The following is a 21,615-nucleotide window of genomic DNA, read 5'->3' on the forward strand; positions in this document are numbered from 1 at the left end:
TGGTCATTAATGCTCATAATGGCAAGTAGTAGGGTTTGTAACCATGCTAGTTTTATTTAGAGAAAAGTCGATGGCAATGAAGAGTTCAATCAAATAGGAAATTAAAGGTTAAACAATATCAAACTCAAAAGGCAAAAGAAGGCAACGGAATAATATTTGCTGAGACAGGAAAAAATAATGCACAGAGAATTTAATGCCCCCCCCCCCCAAATCATTTACAATTAAAACCACACTTATTAAACGCTCGCCCTAAAGCGTAGGTAAGATTCAATTGTACCAAAATTGATTTATAATGTTGTTTGGATTATTTAATTTCTTGTTACTTTAATCTAGTTTTGTCAATTTGGGATATGTTTCCACTACTGCCATGTTATTTTCTACCTTTATGTTATGTTAGTTAGTTGTAATGAATAATTTCTCCTTACTGTGAATAGTATTTTTTTTTTGCTTTATTACTGTAGCTCCATTAATACCCGATTATACTCGGCGGGTGTTTTTTTAGAAAAGCAGAGGACGCTTACCCTACCGGTGCACCTGGTCTATGCTCCCAGTTTTTAGTGGAGTCCGAGTTGCTCATTTGCTTTTGTTACTTTGTATGTATGATTTTAGTTACTGTATGTTCTTTGTTTTGTATGTCTGTTTTCCATGTCGGGCCTTTGTCCCAGGATTACATTCTTTTGAGTACCGCTATAACCTTGGTTCTCTTGATTCAAAAGAATGTAATCCAAGGACAAATACCAGACATGGAAAACAGACATACACAACAAAGAACATCAAGTACCTAAAATCGTACATACAAAGCAACAAAAGCAAATGAACAATTCGGACTCCACTAAAAACTGGGAGAATGGACCGGTTGCACCGGTAGGGTAAGCGTCCCCTGCTTAAGTTGCCATTGCTATGTTTCCATGTGTAATTTTTAAGTAAAAATGTGTTTATATTCTTTTTTTTTGTCTAGTCTTTGGCCTTACAGTACAAATGAAATGATATACTATTCTCAGTTCTAAATATTGTCTAATTGCTTTAACTTTATAAAACTGCCTTTGAAAAAAAGAAATACTACAAAGGGCCTTTCGTTAAAAAGATAAGGCGATGTTGATAAATCGGAGGAACAGTTACCGACCAAAACATTGTAAGTAATAATCAAATAGAAATTAGGAAATAAATGACTCCAATTTATCATTGTTCTACCACGGGCTGACCAACAACATAAATGGCAAGCTCGTGGTAAAACAATGCTAAAATGGAGTTTCCATAGTTTATTTCGATTCTAATAGGACTTGTTTCTTCATATGTTTGAATAGACGCAGCCTATGCGTTGCACGAAATGTTGGTCATGTGTTTATCACTTTTGTTTTTACAATGGATGTGGTGTAAATAGCTTTGAAGCAGGTCATATTAAAATAAATGTAGTAGGAGGTCATAAACATTAAATTTTAAATTCGAATTCGGTAAATAATCAAAATCAAATCAAATTAAAAATAAAATTGATTGGAGACATATTATATGTCTATTGACCTATCTGCAACCATATTTTAAATAAAGATGTTTAACGATTAGTGGTAGTCCCCGTAATATTAAACCGCTAATTCAATCTATCTACTTTTACAGGTCTTTAAGAGCTTTGGCCACAAATATTCCATTAACGGTATCGATCTCTTGACAAGAATAATACAGAACCAATTTAGATGAATAAGTGTATTTCCGTAAGTACCTATGAATTGGAATATATGAAACATAGATTAAACTAATGTCATTTCATTATATATATATATTCTATTTATATGCATTTTAATTGATGAGAAATCAAAGGAACAAGTTTTCTTTGTACAAATCTTTAAAAAAATCAGGAAAATTTAAAAAAGTCTAAAACTCTAACAAATAGGTTTCTGGAACAGGGGTATGTTGCTACAAGATTAAAGTCATCACTACAGAAGTTTTATGGTCGTCATCAAGAACTCGTGAACCGTTCTCGTGAATCGTTATGGTGTATCCATCTGCACCATGAAAGCTGATTTATTCAACGGGTCATAGTTTTCCTTTCCTCGTTTGTCTACCCCGGACTTGACTTTTTATGAGCAACTCGGCGGGTGTTTCTAGAAAATCAGAGGACGCTTACCCTACCGGTGCACCAGGTCTATGCTCCCAGTTTTAGTGGAGTCCGAGTTGCCCATTTGCTTTTGTTACTTTGTATGTATGATCTTATTTACTTTATGTTCTTTGTTTTGTATGTCTGTTTTCCATGTCTGGTCTTTGTCCAGGATTACATTCATTTGATTGCCGCTATAACCTTGATTCCCTTGATTACTCTTTGAAATTCATTCAAAGATTTCGGAAGATAACACCTTATTTTGTGCAAAGTTTTGTTTTTTTAAGTGGTTTTCTGAGATATCAATTTTAGATTTCAAAGAATCAAATTCTATTGGACATCATACATCTAGGACAAAAACATTGGACGAAAAATTCTATTGGATAAAATGTACCGTGAGTCACTCACATCATTGGATCAGCCTGATTTTTACAATGACAACCTCGTTAATATATTTGAACTAAGCATCTGTTCTAGACCTAAATTACATGTTCACCATTGAGATATTATATGTTTCAAACACAAGCATTCGCCATAAGCCTCTTGTTTAATACATACACGAAAAAAAAAATAAAATACAACAACGTCTGAGTAAGGGCAATCATTTTGTTTTAAAACAAAAGGAATATATGTTGTCATCGTTACATGCTTAAAACGACCATTACTGCAAAATTCTGTTTGAGGTAAACGTTAGAAAACATGTGTCATCCTGGTTCTTGCAACTTTTAAATAGTCATAGTTCACTGAAACTGTCAACACTATTGACAGGACAAAGCTCGACTGTTTATCATACATGTGAGGCATTTAGTATTTTTATATCATAAAAGCAGTTTCTAAAATACAATTGGTAATCGGAAATAGCAAAAATTAGCGACATACAAAATAATTTAAAATCGTCAGCATCCGGTCATGAGTACATTGATCTCATGTATTCATTGATTTAGAGATTGTTAAAATAACACAAGTAGTTACTTATCTTCGAAGACAGATTGCAAAGATATTTTAATTCTGAAATCGCAATATTTTTGAAAATAAAATAAGTAAAAATTTATAAACATTTGAAAAAAAATTACCAAGGTGAACCAAGTAAACACTAAGACAAGTCCAACCAGTTCCTGAATTTGATATTAATTTGAGTTAATTTTCTGCGGGAAGGCTTTCAAATTTCAACTGTTTCATAGCGTTGAATTCACATCAAAATCTGACACGCTTAATTGTAGATATGATACAATGCGTTGAGGCAACGACTTTTTATTTTGGTCTGCATATGCTTTAGTTTTACATAACGATGGTCGTTCCTATACTTAGATTTGATTTTTGTTTCCAACGCAGTCGGTAAAGTTTCGCTTTTTACCCTTTGACCTTAAAGACGCTCTTCCATGGAAACGCAAGACACATGATCACAATTCTGTTTCCCGATTGGGGAAATACTGATCACTTAGTTGCGTTTTTTTTAAAGATAGCACTTGTTATATAATGCTTCTCCCACTTACTTAAACTAAGAATGATAAATCTTGTAAAATGCCAATTTCATGCACAATCTATAAAGGTTTTGTCCCAAAGTGCAAAAACCAAATAACAAACTGAGGCATGCTATATGGTTTGTACATGTCAAATTGAAAAATAAATGTGAATACGTTTTTTATATGCACGAATAACCTTCTGTATGATTTTTATAGAGACTGATGCTAAGTTCCACAATTGATCTATAGTTATAGGTAGGCTTATATCTTAGCAAGTACAACGTTAACAAGGAAAGGAAGTACAAACAATAATGTTTATTGTTACAAGCTTCAATAATCAATTGTAGGTTAGTTTATAATTGATTTTGAAAATGTCAACCCGAGATATGCATGGTAATTTGTAATAAGAATTGACAAATTTATATTTGTTACATGATAACATCGATTTAAAACACATTATGAAATTGACATATTGAACGTATATCAAGAATGAATAACTACAGACAACAAATCATGCCATGAATTTGGCTTCCTTTTTTTCCCATTTTTGCATGTGAGTATTTCATGTACATAATTATTTTTGAATCTTGAACTTCCTACGAATTAGGTTCTAATGCTGCTGATAAAAGGATATTTCTCAAATGAAAAGAAAACAAAACAAAACGAAACAATACGAAACAAAGTAAGCAAAGCGTACAGCTCTTAGCCAATACAATTCATTCATTTATTTAACGAAACCATCCTAATTAATATCTCATCTAATTTGAACATTTTATTTAGTTGAGTTAATGAGATATGATTTTAATTCGTAAAGCAGGATATATTTAGAAAGTATGTTTTACATTAAGTACAATGTCACAAATTCTGTAAAATTGACTGTTTTTTTTTCAGTGTTATTCTTATTCAACTACCATATTTAAAAAACAAACCAGTACATGTATATATACCATCACAGAATTGCAAATATTAAACTTGTATTAAAATACCCAGTTTTATATAAGTCAGGCCACAACTAAAAAAAGCCTTTTTTTTTCTACCCCCGACTTGACTTTTTATGAGCAACTCGGCGGGTGTTTCTAGACAAGCAGAGGACACTTACCCTACCGGTCCTTGCTCCCAGTTTTAGTGGAGTCCAAGTTGCTCATTTACTTTTGTTACTTTGTATGTATAATTTTAGTTACTTAATGTTCTTCGTTGTGTATGTCTGCTTTCCATGTCTGTTCTTTGTCCCTGGATTACATTCTTTTGATTACCGCTATAACCTTGGTTCCCTTGATTATTTTTAAACATACTTAAGTCTGAGAACATACGTAACTTCCATGGTTATCCTAATCAAAGTATTTGAAACTGATTACCAAACAGTTAAGAATTTTCTTAGGTATAAAAAATTAAAAGTTTCGCAGAGCTTGGGCCATAGTTTTTTTCAAAGTATTTTGTGTCAGTTTTGATAAAACTGATTTTCAAAATTTACCCCTTTTTACATATTTGCAAAACTCCTTATCCCTTTAACTATACTTTAATATAAAAACAATCGGAAATCAATGAGTTATGCAGTAAAACAGAAGATAGATAAGCTTGTAGAAAGTCAGCTTGTCTGTCGCTACCCTAGTCTATAATGCTGCATTTTAACGATTTTACACTCATTAATCAATACGAAATAAACAATTTCATGGAAATCTATCAGATAAATTATCCGATGTAATGGCGTTGTAAGATATAGTAACACCTGAAATTTAAATGATTTTTGCATATGACGATAGAAAGAAATATATATTGATCTTTGTGGAGGAATGCTAGAGCTGTAAAGGTTTGTTAAAGCATTCCTATAGTTCTATGTCAAAGAGACTTTCGACGACTCGGAATGAGTACTATAAAAATTATTACGTACAAACTAGGTCTTTCCGATATGCATTCAACGACATTGCAGTTACTTTGTGTCTCTTCAGTAGTTGATATGCATTTGTGAATATTTTGGAGGCATATAAAATGTTTATATGATTTTTTGGCGATTTAATTTGCATCAAAACCTATAAATGCAATCAGTTCAAATACAGTGTAAACTGTCAAAACCGATACTCTTTGGATTGTAGAGTTTGCTTAAGATAATGATTCGGTTACAAAGTTTCAAAACACATTTAAATCACCATGTCGTCAAGGACGATCTCTTAATATCTTAATGATAAATGGATAAGCTAAAATAAACATTGTGAGAATCTGGTATTTCATGTTTGTTTTGTCAACATACTTAAATTTCATTTTAATGGTAAGGAAATTATGAAAGGACTTTGAAATATTGTTTGGTTTAGATGGGATTTCGGATTTCGCACGGTTCGCTTTGGACACGTTTCAATTTGCACAATAACTTTAATATCATTTTAGATGAAAAACCGAAAAGCATTTAACATCATTCAAATTCATTTCATTTTCTTACTAAGTATTGATTATTTAATACGTTTTTGTTTCAAAGCAGTTGCATTCCAACAAACACATGACACAATCAAGAACATGGGATTTATATACTAGAAGTCAATAAAAGGACTTGAAACTATCAATATTTATTTTATATTGAACCACAGAACATGAAGGAATCAAACAGAATATTTGTCAATCTAAATTGTTTGACATTGATTGGGATAGCTAAACAAATCTCTATATCACAAATGGAAAATGATTAATTGGACATTAATCCGCCATCTTGTCTCTGACACATGGTAGGGATGACGTATAAATGGACGAACTCAATTGTACTCGTACGAACTCACATGACTCATTTGAGAATGATATCATGTAATATAACACAAATCAATCTGTTAGATGTTTCCATCGTGAATACAAAAATATAATTCAAATGGTTTTAAATGATGAAAATAATTATTTTAGATGCTTATCCATATAACGAAGTCTTGCTCATGGGAGGCGATTTGTTTTCTCCTCATTCCTTTGACTCTTTATTTCATAGACAGACACATGACTAAGATACACAAAGTCTTTAATCTGAGCAACAATTATAGTAGCAGGGTCTGGTTTCATATGAATAATCTGTAATTGAGACGCATACTGTGTATTTATTCTAAAATTTCAAACAGTAAGCCAACTTATTGGTCGATCTTTGAGGCGATAAAGGACTTGACGAAATTCACAAGTTGTTTATTTTCTATAAAACCGGACCATTATATCACATAATATTAAAAACAAAAGTGAAATTCCAAACCATTTATACTTGTTAACGTTAAAAAACAAAGGCGTACACATGACATAGGAAAGAAACGAGCAATGATGAAAACATGTTTAAAGCTTGTAACTAAGTGCCTACAATAAATTTGAACATCAACGTTCCTTAAAGAGTTATTTAAGGAACCAAGATTCTAGCGGAAATCTAAATAATGTAATCCAGGCACAAAGACCAGACATGGAAAACAGACATACACAACAAAGAACACAGAATAACCAACAAAAATACATATAAAGTAACAAAAGTAAATGAGCAACTAAGACTCCAACAAAAACTGGTAGTATGGACCAGGTGCAACGGTAGGGTAAGCGTGCACTCTGCTTTTCTAGAAACACCCACCAAGTTGTTCATAAAAAGTCATAAAGAGTCCAGATTTCCTGGACTTGCGGTTATCGTGTATCATTCTCGAAGCACTTCTCTTTAGTCCACATAGGGAATAAATGCATTTACTTAAAACTGCCAAACTGTTTTTATAGTATTTTCCAAATACGTAGTATTTCAAAGTGTTGTATGGTGAAAGCGTCTAAAATAACTATGCCTCTTAAATATTATGTTCACGGCTCTGATTTTATAACAAAATATGTGTAATAGGCACATTATTTGTGTATACTATATTTCATACTGTTTAAGCATTCGTAGCACTTAAACTAGTCCAATAACACTCATTATTCAATTGAAAACTCGTATTCCATTAATATGTAAACAGCTTTAATGTAATCCGTTGACACAGTTAAAGTTATAGAAGATCTAATTTTAAGAACTGTTTATTAGTGATGACATTTTGAATAAAAAAGACAACTGATTTCGAGTTGAAAAGAGTGTAAAATCAATGACACTAGCACAATCTTTCTTTTTTCTTTTTTTTTAAAGAAACATTTAATGTTAGAAGAAATGTACATTATTTTTGTAAACGACAATCAGAAGAAATAGAATGCTCTCCCTGACTATGAAAGGTTAAGCGACATAATTGTTATGAAATTTAAGGGCTTTATCTTTTATCATGCACTTTATATGTTTTTAATTCACATTATTCATCATGTCTTCAAAGACGATCCCTTGGCATGTTAATATTAAATGGATATTCTAAAAAAATGTGAGAATGTCGCATTTCATTTTTGTTTGTCAACATATTTAAATTTCATTTTGATGGTAAGGAAATTTAGTTGAAAAATAACATGACAAATTTCATAGGAACAAACTTTTAACAGTCTACGCAAGGAATATGCAACAAAAATGCAAACTATTGTGTCATTTAAGTGAAGGTGTAGATTTAATTATTATTATTATTATTATTATTATTATTATTATTATTTATTCTAACTTGTCAAACACCCTACGTGATATTTAAATTGATTTTTTTTAAATGACTATCGATCATCTATGTTGTTATTCCGGCAGTCTTGCTCGAGTTTTTGATTCCTTGTTAAAATGTAATTAATTGAACCAAGTTTCGAGCGGTAAGAATAAGAATATAATCAAAGGATACAAACTAGATAGAAACACACACAAATATCATGCAATAACCATACTAACACGACCAAAGAAACAATACTTTAGCGAAACTCGGACTCAACTAAAAACTATAAGCATGGACCAGGTGCACCGGTAGGTTAAGCGTCGTCTGCTTTTCTAGAAACACCCGCCGATTAACCATTACATGTTTTGTCCGGAGAGACGTCAGAGGAAAGGAAAACTAGTATATGGTGAACAAATCGGTTCTCATGGTGCGAATAAAAATGTTGAGTGTCATCATTTTTTTGATTTGCTTGAGCTTGATTATTGCAATCATATACATTTTAAGAAACGAAACCATTGAAGTAAACAATAGTTTGGTTTCACCTAGAATAACAAATAACCACTACATCGAGATGATCGGGAAAAAAATTCAGTTCATCCAATGGTCATCATGTTTACATCCATTCACAAAACCTGTATAGTAATCTGTCCACTGTCTTTGGGATTTAGTTTAATAATGATTAATCACATTTTGATAGAACAACCATCATCCATACAAATTTACTTCATCGATCACCAATTGATCTCAAGTGCTTCGGACACAAAGCACTTTTCGGTTATTGGTTATATCACTGACGCATGATATATTTGTAACGGTTGACATGAAACGTCCGAGTTTTGATGAAATGCTTTTAATGCTCATATCGATAACAATATTGTTATTTCAACATAGTCGGTATTTCATATATATAAATTGACATTAGTATATAGATATACAAGTTACACAACTCTGTTATATAGTTTCTTCATCCTTTATAACATACTTAACTTGTCCAAACGCAACCTAATAAGCACCCTACTTCTGAGCAGATGTTTGGTTCACACAGGTTAATTGAGCATGACCTGGATTAATGTACTAAATATAACACTTCGCGTAATATAGGTTTCATTCTCAATTCTTTTCAACTTTTCATATGTGTCAGTCGTTTTGTCTTATTTGATCATGAACATTAGAATATCTGAGATAAAGAGATATTTAAAGCAGATTTATTTTTTGTCTGAAAATGCCCATTTTAAAGCTAAAAGTTAGAATTTAGATAAACTCATTACACATTAGTCTTTTCCTGCCTGTTGAAGTTAACAGTATAATGATAACATAGTTAATTCATTGTTAGAACCATTGTATAAATGTCACAAAGAGACATGAACTATTTAATTAGAGAAAGACAACGGATATATAACACCTCATAGTAAAGGTGTATAACGGTCTTTCTATATATGTAATATAAGAAGATAATACATGCAAGTCAAACACCCACCCCCTAAACCTCTATAATCCATAATCCAGTAACATATGTTGCATTTTGGAGACAAAAAAAAAATATACACATTGTATATGAAATTAGCACTTTGCAAAATTTTACCGTTCTTGCTGTGTTATATATATAGGAAGAAGGTAAATGTATGATTAGAATACAAAAAGGACTATAATAACTTTCACATATGTAGACCTAAACAGCATCGTTTGTTCGATGACTTTGTTTTATTTCTGCCCTTGAGAGTGTCGGAGTTTTTTATAGATTGGTACTTAAATAATTAGCTGTACCAAATGCTAAAAAGTGAAACTGTAGACATGATTGCCGAATGTGTGATATCATTGTCGCCATCAGCAGTAATGAAAACTGTAAACATGATAAAGAATCGAATGAGAATGATAGAAATGCTTGTATGATTACTTGTATGAACACCTGTATTTATATTACATGGACATGACATAGGATAATCGTACGTGTTGTATTGATTCTACGTCTTGGTCGAGTAAACATAAAAGCTTCATCTTTTTATTCTTAACTTTGCAAGTCTGTTGTTTGATTTTGACAAGGATCTTTCAGTTGTCTTTCAAAATTAAATGAGAAGAAAAACCAAATAAAACAAAGTGGTTCTATATAAATTTGAGCTTGGAAAAAAATATTACATTTTTTTTCACCAATTAATCACATTAATTTACAGATCAAAGTCGTTGCGAATCGGAATTATCATTTTGAAATTTGCGGATGATCAAAATGAAGTAAACAAATTTATGTGATTATAAACAGATCGGAATTTAAACTTGTTTAGTAAAATAGTTTAAACCTTCAAATTATATAATAAAAAAGCAATGCAAAGTTATTTCATTTGAGGAAAAAATGAAATTGTTTTGAACCAGTAAGTAAAAAGAAAAGATAAATATCAAACAATTGCAGAAACAGAGGAAATTAGTTCTTTGTTTTTTAAATTTACGTGATCTATCTTCTATTTTTCATCACCAAAAACAAAATAATTATATCTCGGTATTGCACGTTATAAGGAGTACACCTATTATTTTATAAAAAAATGTTCCCCTTATAATTTTAATAGCAATACAATATACGTATAGACAGTGCGATCTAACTCTTTGATACTTAATGATACTTAGTAGTATTATCGTAAACGGGTTTTCCAATCTAATCGATGCTAAAAATACAAAATAAAGGAAAGAAGCAAAGCTAGCGTCCATTTTCATACACGGGTCATAATCAATGGCAAAAAAGTTAATTGAAAATCGACCGTTATGTTTACTAAATATAAAATGTGATAAACTTACATAGAGAAAAGACTGAAGAAATAGTATAACTCACATCATTTTCTCATCTGGGACAGGTTTATACGCAAATTTCTTCCGAAAAAGAAAACATATCATTTCTGAGTTAAATCCCAGGTAACCAATAAAGTTCCACCACACGTGGTCTCAAATGCATTCTTATATCCGATATTATACCGCCATAAAAATTTCTGCTTCCTTACAAAATGTGTTCTACCATGCTTGTTTCTTCCGAAGGTAAAATAGTGTTCCGAACGGCACGATCAATGGCACCACCTTCCATACCTATTGTTCGGTAGAATATATTTACAATCATCAATACTTGCTAGTAGAAGAATTATCAATAATTTAAATACAAGCGCGAGAAACTAGTGAGCAAATAGCAGAATGCTATAATTTGACTGAAAACGGAATTGCAACAGGCCTGAAAACAATCAGATTCAATTAATCAGCAATAGTTTCGAATATTTTATTGGCGGGAATGTGTTAAACATTTGACAGACGGAACGTTACGTCATACCATAAAACATAATCAGCAGATTAATGTGTGTTTTTCTTTATAAACTCCTACACGAGTATTAATGTGTAATTAGGAAAGTAACGTATTGTTTGAAATCGAATCACTCTCCAATGGATGGTTTTCTACATTATTTATCAGATTTTGGCATCGATTGAAAAAAAAAGAAGAAAAAACAAATGTGTATTTCCTTAAAATTTAAATATTCAACTGTAAATATCACGTGACAGTTTTAAACAAAATTTGATATTGGAAAATTTGAACTGCAATCTGGAAAAAAAATTGAAAAAATACTCGTGTACAAAATTTTTTATATTTATTTATTTTATTCAAATATTTTATTTATGGTTGTTACTTTAAACCTTGGTAGAAAATTATTCATTACAAAGATTTACTGGAATTGCTTGCTTGAACGTCATGTAATGTTTACTTTTACTTCAGTCTCTTTGGACGGAAGAATTTGAAATTGCATGACAATTTATAATATGAAGAAATCAAAAACTCGAGCAAGACTGCCGGAATAACAACATAGATGATCGATAGTCATTTAAAAAAAAAATTCAATTTAAATATCACGTAGGGTGTTTGACAAGTTAGAATAAATAAATAATAATAATAATAATAATAATAATAATAATAATGAACCAAATAAAAACAAAATTCAACTGATAACACAAAAATCAATAAATTACTTTTGAATTGATTTAAAAAAATAATTTGGTAATACCCCTTATTAAACAAACAAATATATGACAATATAACTGAGTAATCATCATTCTTTTAATACACTGAATCAACACATATAGCTAGCGAAAAAAAGATAATGAACGACAACTCTCAATTCATCCAATAATGCAACCATACAAATATGTGGCTTTTATGAGTATTTTACCATATCAGGTACATATATACATCGTTGTCACACTAAATTGTATTACAGAAGCACCAGCACTCTCTTAAACCCCATATATGAACAACTGCAGATCAGAATGAATATATGACAATATCATGAGAACCAAAGTTCGAACAGTTATCAAAAATAATAAATATCAAGTATAATGACTTGGCAGGGAAATATACAGCAAAGAACATGAATTAACCAAAATAACAGGGAAACGCACAGCAAAGAACATGAAATAACAAAAATAACAGGGAAATATACAGCAAAAAACATGAAATAACAACAAAAACAAAAACAAAAAAACTGGGAAACACACAGCATAGAACATGAAATAACCAAAATAATAGGGAAACACACAGCAAAGAACATGAAATAACCAAATAACATGGAAACACTCAACAAAGAACATGAAGTAACAAAAATAACAGAGAAACACTCAGCAAAGTACATGAAGTAACAAAAATAACAGAGAAACACTCAGCAAAGTACATGAAATGACCAAAATAACAGGGAAACACTCAGAAAAAGACATGAAATAACCTAAATTACAGGGAAACACTCAGCAAAAAAACATGAAATGACCTAAATAACAGAGAAACACTCAGCAAAAAAACATGAAATAACCTAAATAACAGAGAAACACTCAGCAAAAAACATGAAATAACCAAAATAACATAGAAACACTCAGCATAAAACATGAAATAACCAAAATAACAGGGAAACACTCAGAAAAAGACATGAAATAACCTAAATAACAGGGAACACACAGCAAAGAACATGAAATGAAATAACCTAAATAACAGGGAACACACAGCAAAGAACATAAAATAACCTAAATAAGGAAAATTGGAACTAAAGTTTAAGTAGCAACCTGCTGGACTTTACATGGCCAAGGTGAATCGGTAGGTATCATCTTGTAATTTGTTTATTAATCAGCGACAAACAATTAAAATAAGAATATTACACCAGTTGTCACAGAAGTATGGTCTAGATATGTAATAAATTAATTGAAATGCACTACAAATAATGAGCGTAAAGAAAACTATAGCACAAAGCACAATTTCGGATGACACATTTGTCGATTGTTGTGAATTTGTAGCGATACAATAGTCATAGTTATGAATAGTGTACAGCAGATCACTTTGCAAAGCACATTATTGTCTGATTTTCCAGTTTATTCAGTGTTAAATAAATGTTTCATTTTTATGTTTTTCTATAAAAGCTTCCGCTTACTGGACCCTACATTAACAACTCTGTATAATTCTGTCAACTGTCATGCCTGTAGATCGAGGTCAATATTATTAACCATGCTCAAGGTGAATGATATTTAATCCTAGACCTATTTGTTTCGAGGATGTCTCTTATCTTAACTACTTCTTTCAAGTAAGTATAAATTTTACAAATTGTAATATTTGCATTTTGCTCATTTATAAAACATTATGTTCTATCAACAATTCCAGTGTTTAGTTGTTTATGTCTGGTGTCGAATTTAGTCCGACCTCACCCGCAATCTATTTCATATATCCGGAACAAAAATAGATTTATCTCTGGTTTTAATGAAGAAATACAAATTGATCATAATCCATGGATTTTATTTCAATTAACTGCATTAACCTTAGTCCTAAAGTTGTCAACAAATCAATGAACACGTTAATTATTCAAACATTTAACCTGAGTTACTACATATATTACTCAGGTCTAAGCGTCATTGTGACACTGATTACAGTTATACATCATTTAAACGTTTTAATTGACGATTTGCTACAATAGTTGCACAAATTCTCTAATTCAATGGCCGGGGTAATTTTAAAAATATATATCAGAAACTGTATCGTATTGAATTTCGTATTTACATGTTCTAAACAATGTTTCAAGACATATCTATAAGTCAGACTATGAACAGACTATGAATCAATTACAAGGCTAGCTATCAACAATGAAAAATAAACACGAAAATTCAATATTCCTTGAATGCATGCGACGGCGTGTTTTATTCATTTCATCGTATCCTGCCCTAGTATTTGCTTAATCCATTAAAATAAGCTTGAGGAAACAAAGGTCCGATTCTTTCCATTTTTAAACAAAAAACGTGACCAAGTTAACCGATGATCACGATAGATGAATTTTGTCCTTGTAAATGTCAGGTAATACAATTACATCTGAAATTTAGTCTACTGTTAATATAACTAAGATAAAAAATTTAATGGTTATTTAGAAAATAAAATGGCTTGATAATAAAAAAATCTTGAATTTTTGGGATCAGACTGAGCGTTGTAATATATACAGGTTGTTAAAGCTACTTAAAATCCTTGAACGTTTACGATATATATCACTATTACTATAGAACTTACATGAAATTCTTTTTTACAATAATACATTTTTCGCGAAGGTTACTTAACTAGGCAGAAATTCCGCCAATATTTTTGTAGACCGGCTAAACGTTATATAAATAGCATGCGTATTAATCTAAGTGAATGTGTAAATGATTTTCAATTGATATTCACCTGAATCTATCAACAGAATCTGTGACAGTGTAAATGTTAAATTCGGATAAATTTAACCTTCACGTGAATTTATGTGAACTTTTCATATGTTCAGATTAAATGGATTTCACGTGAATTTATGTGAACTTTTCATATGTGCAGATTAAATGGATTTCACGTGAAAATAATCTGAACATGATTTTCCCTATGTGTCATGAAACCGAAATCATAGTAAATAAAAGCCAGACAAAACAACAAGCTGCTGCCATTCAAACAAACCTTAGACATTACTAACGCACTCATCTTATTAAGAAGAAAACAGTAATTTAACAGACAGAAATAAAACATGATCAAACAGATTTTACAAGATCTTGCCATCTTATAGGTCCTTTTGTCAGGGTAGATATTCATTGGTAAATGCCTTAATGCATCATTTATTGCTTCGAGATCGACATAATTAGACGCTTTATGTCACTTAGTCGATAATAGTTGACCAATAAATACACAGATTGAGTCAGTTATGGAGAAACTTCTTAAAGTTATATATTTTACATATCGACAATTTGAGAATAAAGTGTTCATCCATTTTCTTAGACATTATAATGGACCGTCGAGTATTTTATCGTCAATAACCACGGGAATTTTGATGAGTTACTATATAATGAATATTTTAAGATTCCAGCCTTTGTAGTGAATTATGGGCATATAGAAATGAAGAAATTATTATTATCGTTAAAAGTCCTACATACAATATGCATAATTTTGTTAATCTTGGCAACCAATTGACGGAGGCATTTGAACTAAAAAGACTTTGATAAATTCTAAAATCTATTATTGGTAAGAATTAGCTCCATTTTTTCTGACAAAGAGATAATAAATTACAAAGCATTGTCAGCTCTTACTATCCCTAAACATATTGCACTCCTATTCAAAACTTTGGCTTATCCTTGAGGCAAAAAGTCAACTCCTACTAACCCTAAATATTGCACTCCCATTTAAAACTTTGGCTTACCCTTCAGGTAAAAAGTAATCCAATAATGGGGCTTGAAAATCGCCTAGTGGAATATCATGTCCGGCGGGGTGGTCATCATTTTCTTCTTCTCCTCCACCTCCCCCGCCAGAGGACGCAGCCTCCGCCTCTTTACGGCGTTGTTGTTGTTGATGACGGTGATGATTATGACGATGATGCCCTCCTTTGGATTTGGTTTTTGCTGCTCTTCGCCCCCCTCCCTTTTTGCCACTTTTTCCAGGCATTGAATTTCTTAAAACATTTCATGCGCAACACTTACATTTAGAAGGCTTTCCATGCGTGGTTTTTCTATAAGGAATTTATTTTATCCTTTTTTCCATCTACCAGAAGTCCATGGGACAATATAGAGAAGTGTTGATATAGAAGGCAAAAAAAATCCAAATAATACACTGCGCTTAAATCCTTCATTTTATAAAAATTCAAATAAAACATAGATTGAACATGTTGGAATGGTTGTCCTTAAATGCCAAGAATACTATCCCAACATTATTTTGCCGTATGAATGACTTCAAGAATGCCTAAACTTACGACATGCTGACAATATCCAGACATAGCTCCGGTTATGCTTCAGGAACTGGGGCACCCCAAAGTTGTTCAAATGGCTATTCATGTCTTCAACGAACAATTATAAGATGCTATAGTCCTATAATGGATTCTTACCACTAGGAAATACATTTTGATGTAAAAGTGTTCAATCCCTCAAATATATTTGCTTATATACGGGCTGTATAAAAGCTATGTACGGTTATCGGTACCCCGAGGGAGTGCTCATTTTATTCAATTATTTGGACCCCTTGCCACCGCTTATTTAAGAAGATCTTCCAAACTATGCATTGAAGATCGATTACCATTTATTCACAACGAGCTCTGAATATTGTTGCAATATACAATAATTATCATGTCAAAATTGAGTTTGCATTGTCTTAACAAAGTCTGTCATCCCCAATGCAAATAACAATGAAGGTAAATTTGCTAATCAAGGTCTCCCAGGTCAAGCAATAGGTTTACACTACCCCATTTGCAATTATATGCATTGTCCTCAATATGACAAACTTGATAGTTGTCCTCATTGGGACGAAGTCTATGCAATTAACCCCTAAATCTGCATATCAAAGTTTTTCGTCATGGGAATGGAACGTGACGCACATGCCTTCGAAGACCCTTAATTAGTACCGAAAAAAGATTAGATAAAACTTCAACGAAAGATGGCACAAGAGTAAGCAGGTAAGAAAGACGTGCACATGAAATATGCTTTACCAAATGTAATATCTATCTTGTTTTAATAACTATTACTCATTTGAACTGTAATACAATCTAGTAATAATTAAGTATAAGTCTTTCTAAAAATTAGACGGAAGGTGATTCATGTCATGTCAAAATCATACCAAATTCAGTTTCATTTCTTATTAAGAAACAGTTATTGGTCACAAAACCAGTCTTAGTTTTTCATTTCGTTTTTGCGCTTTTGAGAAAAAAATATATTGATAGTACATGAAATTTGCATTTTGCAAGAGTTATCGGTTTTGGTTTGACTTCATTTTGTTGATTTTAATGGAAGATGAATGTATGATTTTCTAAAAAGTGAAGATGCGAATGCAGAAAAGATTATTGTTATGTGAAAATATAGCAAATGTAGACTGACAAAGCATCATTTGTTTGGTGGATTTTTCTTCACCATGAATCACTTCATCATTGGCATTGTCTGAAATTTATGTGGACTGGTACTTGAAATGTTGATATGTTTGTCTCATCAGGTACATTTTGCATAATATTGCCCGTATTCATTTTAAGTTATAAAGAAAAGATAAAGAAAAGATAAGCATAAATACAGATTAGTTGTTCAATCGAGGCGAAATCCGTAGAAGAAAATGACCGCCGTGAACATCCAAAAGGACAACTGAACATAATTTAACAGTTTACAAAGAAAACACACGTACACCACTAAAATCAGGTGTTCCAATTCTTCGGCCGCAAACATGACGTGAACGACGGCTTGGTGTATAGAATTAAGATATTTCTGACATTATAATTTTTTTCAAGGATGTTAGTTTTCTTTTTTTTTTCTTGTTTGTTTGTATGTTTGTTTGTTTCTTTTTTGTTTCTTTTTTTCCTTTTAGTGCTTTCGGAATTAAAGATCAAACTTAATCTAACGTCCTTTAAAAATACACAGTTATTGAATAGTGATTATTTTTGAAAATCAAAGGATCTATTTTTTTTTTTTTTGCGGAATTAAAGAGCAATCAACCTTATTTATTTTGTCAGTTGATATAATGGCACAGCGACTAAGAGCAAACCAGGTTTTAGTTTAAAACTTGATAGTGGTACACATACTATCAAAATCTCTCAGTTAGCCGATGATACTACTTTATTTTGTAATTGGGAAACCGATGTAGAATTAGCAATGAATGAAATAGAAATATTTGGATCATTTTCTGGGTTGATTTTGAATAGAAATAAAACAGAGGGACTTTAGGTCGGAAAGCTGAAAACAACAAGAGACAAAATCGGAAGAGGAATTAAATGGACAGATAAACCAATTAAAGCGCTTGGAATATATTTTGGAAAAATTAAACTGGGAAAGAAAAATTGATAAAATGAACAAGTTATCAATATCATGGAAGAAAAGGAATCTCACCTTACTAGGTAAAATTCTGATAATCAAGACATTATTAATACCTATATTTACATTCATTGGAAACTCATTAACAATCCCAGACAAGTACTTGAAAGAATTAGAAAACAAATGTTTCAAATTTATTTGGGATGATAAGCCAGATAAGGTTAAAAGTAATTTAATGATAAATTCGAAGAATAAAGGGGGGTAGTTATGATTGATATCAGAAGCTACTTTACTTCGTTAAAAGCATTATGGGCAAAAACATTGTTCACAGGAGAAATCTGTAACTGGAAGATAATACCAATAAAATATTTAAGCACTTTTGAAGAAAGATGGTTAATATTTAAACAAATGACTCAGACATCAAACTTAACAAGGGCTTTGAAACAATTCCAGAATCTTACAAACAAGTCTTTAAATCCTGATGTTTAGCAGGTACAGGGAAACAAAGCAACCAAGATCTTTTGCCGAAGTCAGAAAACAAATAATTTGGAGTAACGAGAACATTAAGTTAAACGATAAAACTATCTTTTATGACCACTGAATTAAAGAGGGTATACTATACATAAATTACATCATTGATGAGAATGATGGATTTCCGAAATGTATGCTTTAAAAAGAGCAATACCAAATCACCGGTTGAAAATGTTAATTACTGAAAATTCAAGAAAAAAAATGCTGTACAATAACATTGTATCCAAAAAACAGGAAGGATCTATTGGTGTAAATAATTGGTTAAAAATTGTGAACGCAGACAAAAACATGCTTAACAAAATCATACATGAATTTATTTTCTTTCCTCTACAGGAAAATAAGCTTTAAGTTTTTAGATGGAAACTGTTGTAGCAAATTGTTCCAACAAAACAAAATTTGTATAAATTAAAAATACTTAATAGCAACCTATGTAACTACTGTATAAAATTGGAAGATTATGAATACTACTTTATGTCGTGTCCATTCCTTACAGAATTTTGGAAAAGAATATATGACATCCTTTCGGTTCATTAATTTAAAACTGAAATGAAAATTAAGCTGAAGCATTTGGAATTTGGATATACAATTTTTGATAAAAAGTACTTCTGGTTTAATTATTTTCTAACTGTAATTAGTTTTTCTACATACAAGTCATATTATTATAAGAGTAACGAAAAAATACAACTGGCACATTTAAATTTTTTTTGATGGAATGTGATCAAAGCATTAGAATAAACTCAGATAATAAAAAATTAAAAGCCTTGAGGCAATTTATAAACACATATTGAAGGTATATGCATATTAATTTTTAAGTTTTCTATGCAAATTGTAGATAGTACCTTATGGACATAAATTCTTTATATATTTTGTTTTATGTATTGCTTTTGCAGCTAGTTGTTTCCCTGGACAACTTGTGGAGATATGCAAATCATAAAAGATGGCGATGCTTATGTTCTTCTAGCTCTAAGCTTTGACAGTTTTTAGTCAATCAATTTGTTTTTAAATTAAAAAATAAATAAATGATAAGGTTTTTACAGCACTTTGTCGGAGTTCTCATGTGCTAATACAAAACAAAACAGTACATTTAGGTGAAAGTGTATCTTTTTGTTAAACAAACTTAAGCATATGGCAGCTAAGCACACCTTTAAAATAAAAAAAAAATCGTATCCCTCAAATCGACGTAACTACAAGTATAAATGCGAAAATACACACAAATTATGCGATACATGTAATTGTTTGCTATATAACTTGTACGGCAACATAGCTTTCTGTTTGGAACGCTCTCGTTCTGCCCAATGAATAGATTATAAATGTAAAAAGTTAGCAAAATATGGCATAAGAATTTACAGCTTGATATACATCAAAATAGGTTTAAACGATAAGAATCAAAATCGATAAACTCAGAGGGGGTCCGAACAGAATATAAATAGCTCGGCGTTTTACCATGCTCTAAAGTTATTAAAAAGTGTTCAAACTAACTAATGAGCTACTTCAAAAGGCTTGGTTTCATTTTAAAACATATTTTTTATTGGTTAAGCTCTTTTATTCAATATAATACTTCAGGTTGTACTAGGACCGGAAGTTGGCTTAGAGATTACAGTATTATTACTCCTGTAGGATCGATGTCCTCCTTCAGAAATGGGTTATGAATAAATTGTAGATTTCATATCGCTTCAAAAGAACCAAAACGATCCTATATGAATGATTTACAATTTCGTCCTATTGATAATGTTCCGAATGATTTGCATCAACGCCATAATAACATCAGAAATGTTCCGAATGAATTCATTCTCCGTTATAATGAATCAAAGAGCACAATACACATGAATCAGCAATTGCCTGATAATCCATTTATAAGGAGTAAATAAGGAAATTTGATACATTTCTCTTCAAATTTTAGTGTTCGTTGAGGTAAAACGTAGCCAACCATTATAATTAATTCTACTCTTCTTTTAACACATTAAATTTAGCTGCTTTCAGATGTGTGTGATACTTCAAAAAATGAATAAATGAATACTTGATGTAGAATAAACGATTAAATTGTTACCGGATGAGTCGATTTTAAAGGCCGACGAAGTGCATGTGATTTAGTAATGCTTGTTTTACGCTGCACACAAAACTCGAAATGAAGTATTAAACGTAGATATATACTTCATGATTAAATAACCTTTTGGTGTTTTCAAATTTGTTAATTTTCACAAATATAGAATTGAGTTATAACAATTATGTATCCAGGTATTTAATTTCATTGCTTTTTACTACAAATATTAAATATATGTCACATGAACTCTCAAATGAGAATCAAACTAGTTTACAACGTATGAACTCCAGAAATGGTTTATGACTTATTTCAGTGCAATAAGTCATTTTGTCCGACTTCTCACGAATATCTATTGACGACGTGATGTCATTTGTGGTAAAACGAAATGCAATGTTTATTTTTTTAGATATCTATTCATCTTATTTTTAAACCCACCTTTGCTAACAAAGTGTATTTATTCAATCCCTACATCAAAGACTTTATATCACAATACTTAAGACCGGATGTAGTGTGACTACAAACAATTTGGGTGTGTGATGTCATTTTCATTCAAAACTGAAAAGAAAAATTTGATGACGACACAATCACCTTAAATATTTTGACTGATAATCATGTTGTCATGTATCAAAAATATAATTTCGTTGAGGCCTTTTTTCAAAAGGACAGAATACATTAAATAAATTATGCTTATCA

General features: G+C 31.2%; 1 protein-coding gene across 3 annotated transcripts in view; it reads right to left on the reverse strand.

Moving 5' to 3' along the window:
* The window catches only part of LOC148599446 (innexin unc-9-like), a 73,967-nt gene that overhangs the window by 14,710 nt on the left and 37,642 nt on the right, over positions 1-21,615 (reverse strand). Inside the window, exon 1 of one of the 3 annotated variants that reach the window (XM_088558414.1) lies at positions 10,897-11,081. The exons of 1 other annotated variant lie outside the window; for it this stretch is intronic. In XM_088558414.1, coding sequence (XP_088414540.1) covers positions 10,897-10,958 — 62 coding nt within the window. In that variant the 5' untranslated portion in view covers positions 10,959-11,081. Of the gene's footprint in view, positions 1-10,862; positions 11,082-21,615 lie in introns of those variants that run through there. One more of the 3 variants, XM_088558416.1, reaches the window with a different exon arrangement.

Source organism: Perna viridis, chromosome 13 (assembly GCF_037379345.1).
Source record: "Perna viridis isolate PV_CMFRI_1.1 ecotype Kerala chromosome 13, ASM3737934v1, whole genome shotgun sequence".
NCBI lineage: Eukaryota > Metazoa > Mollusca > Bivalvia > Mytilida > Mytilidae > Perna > Perna viridis.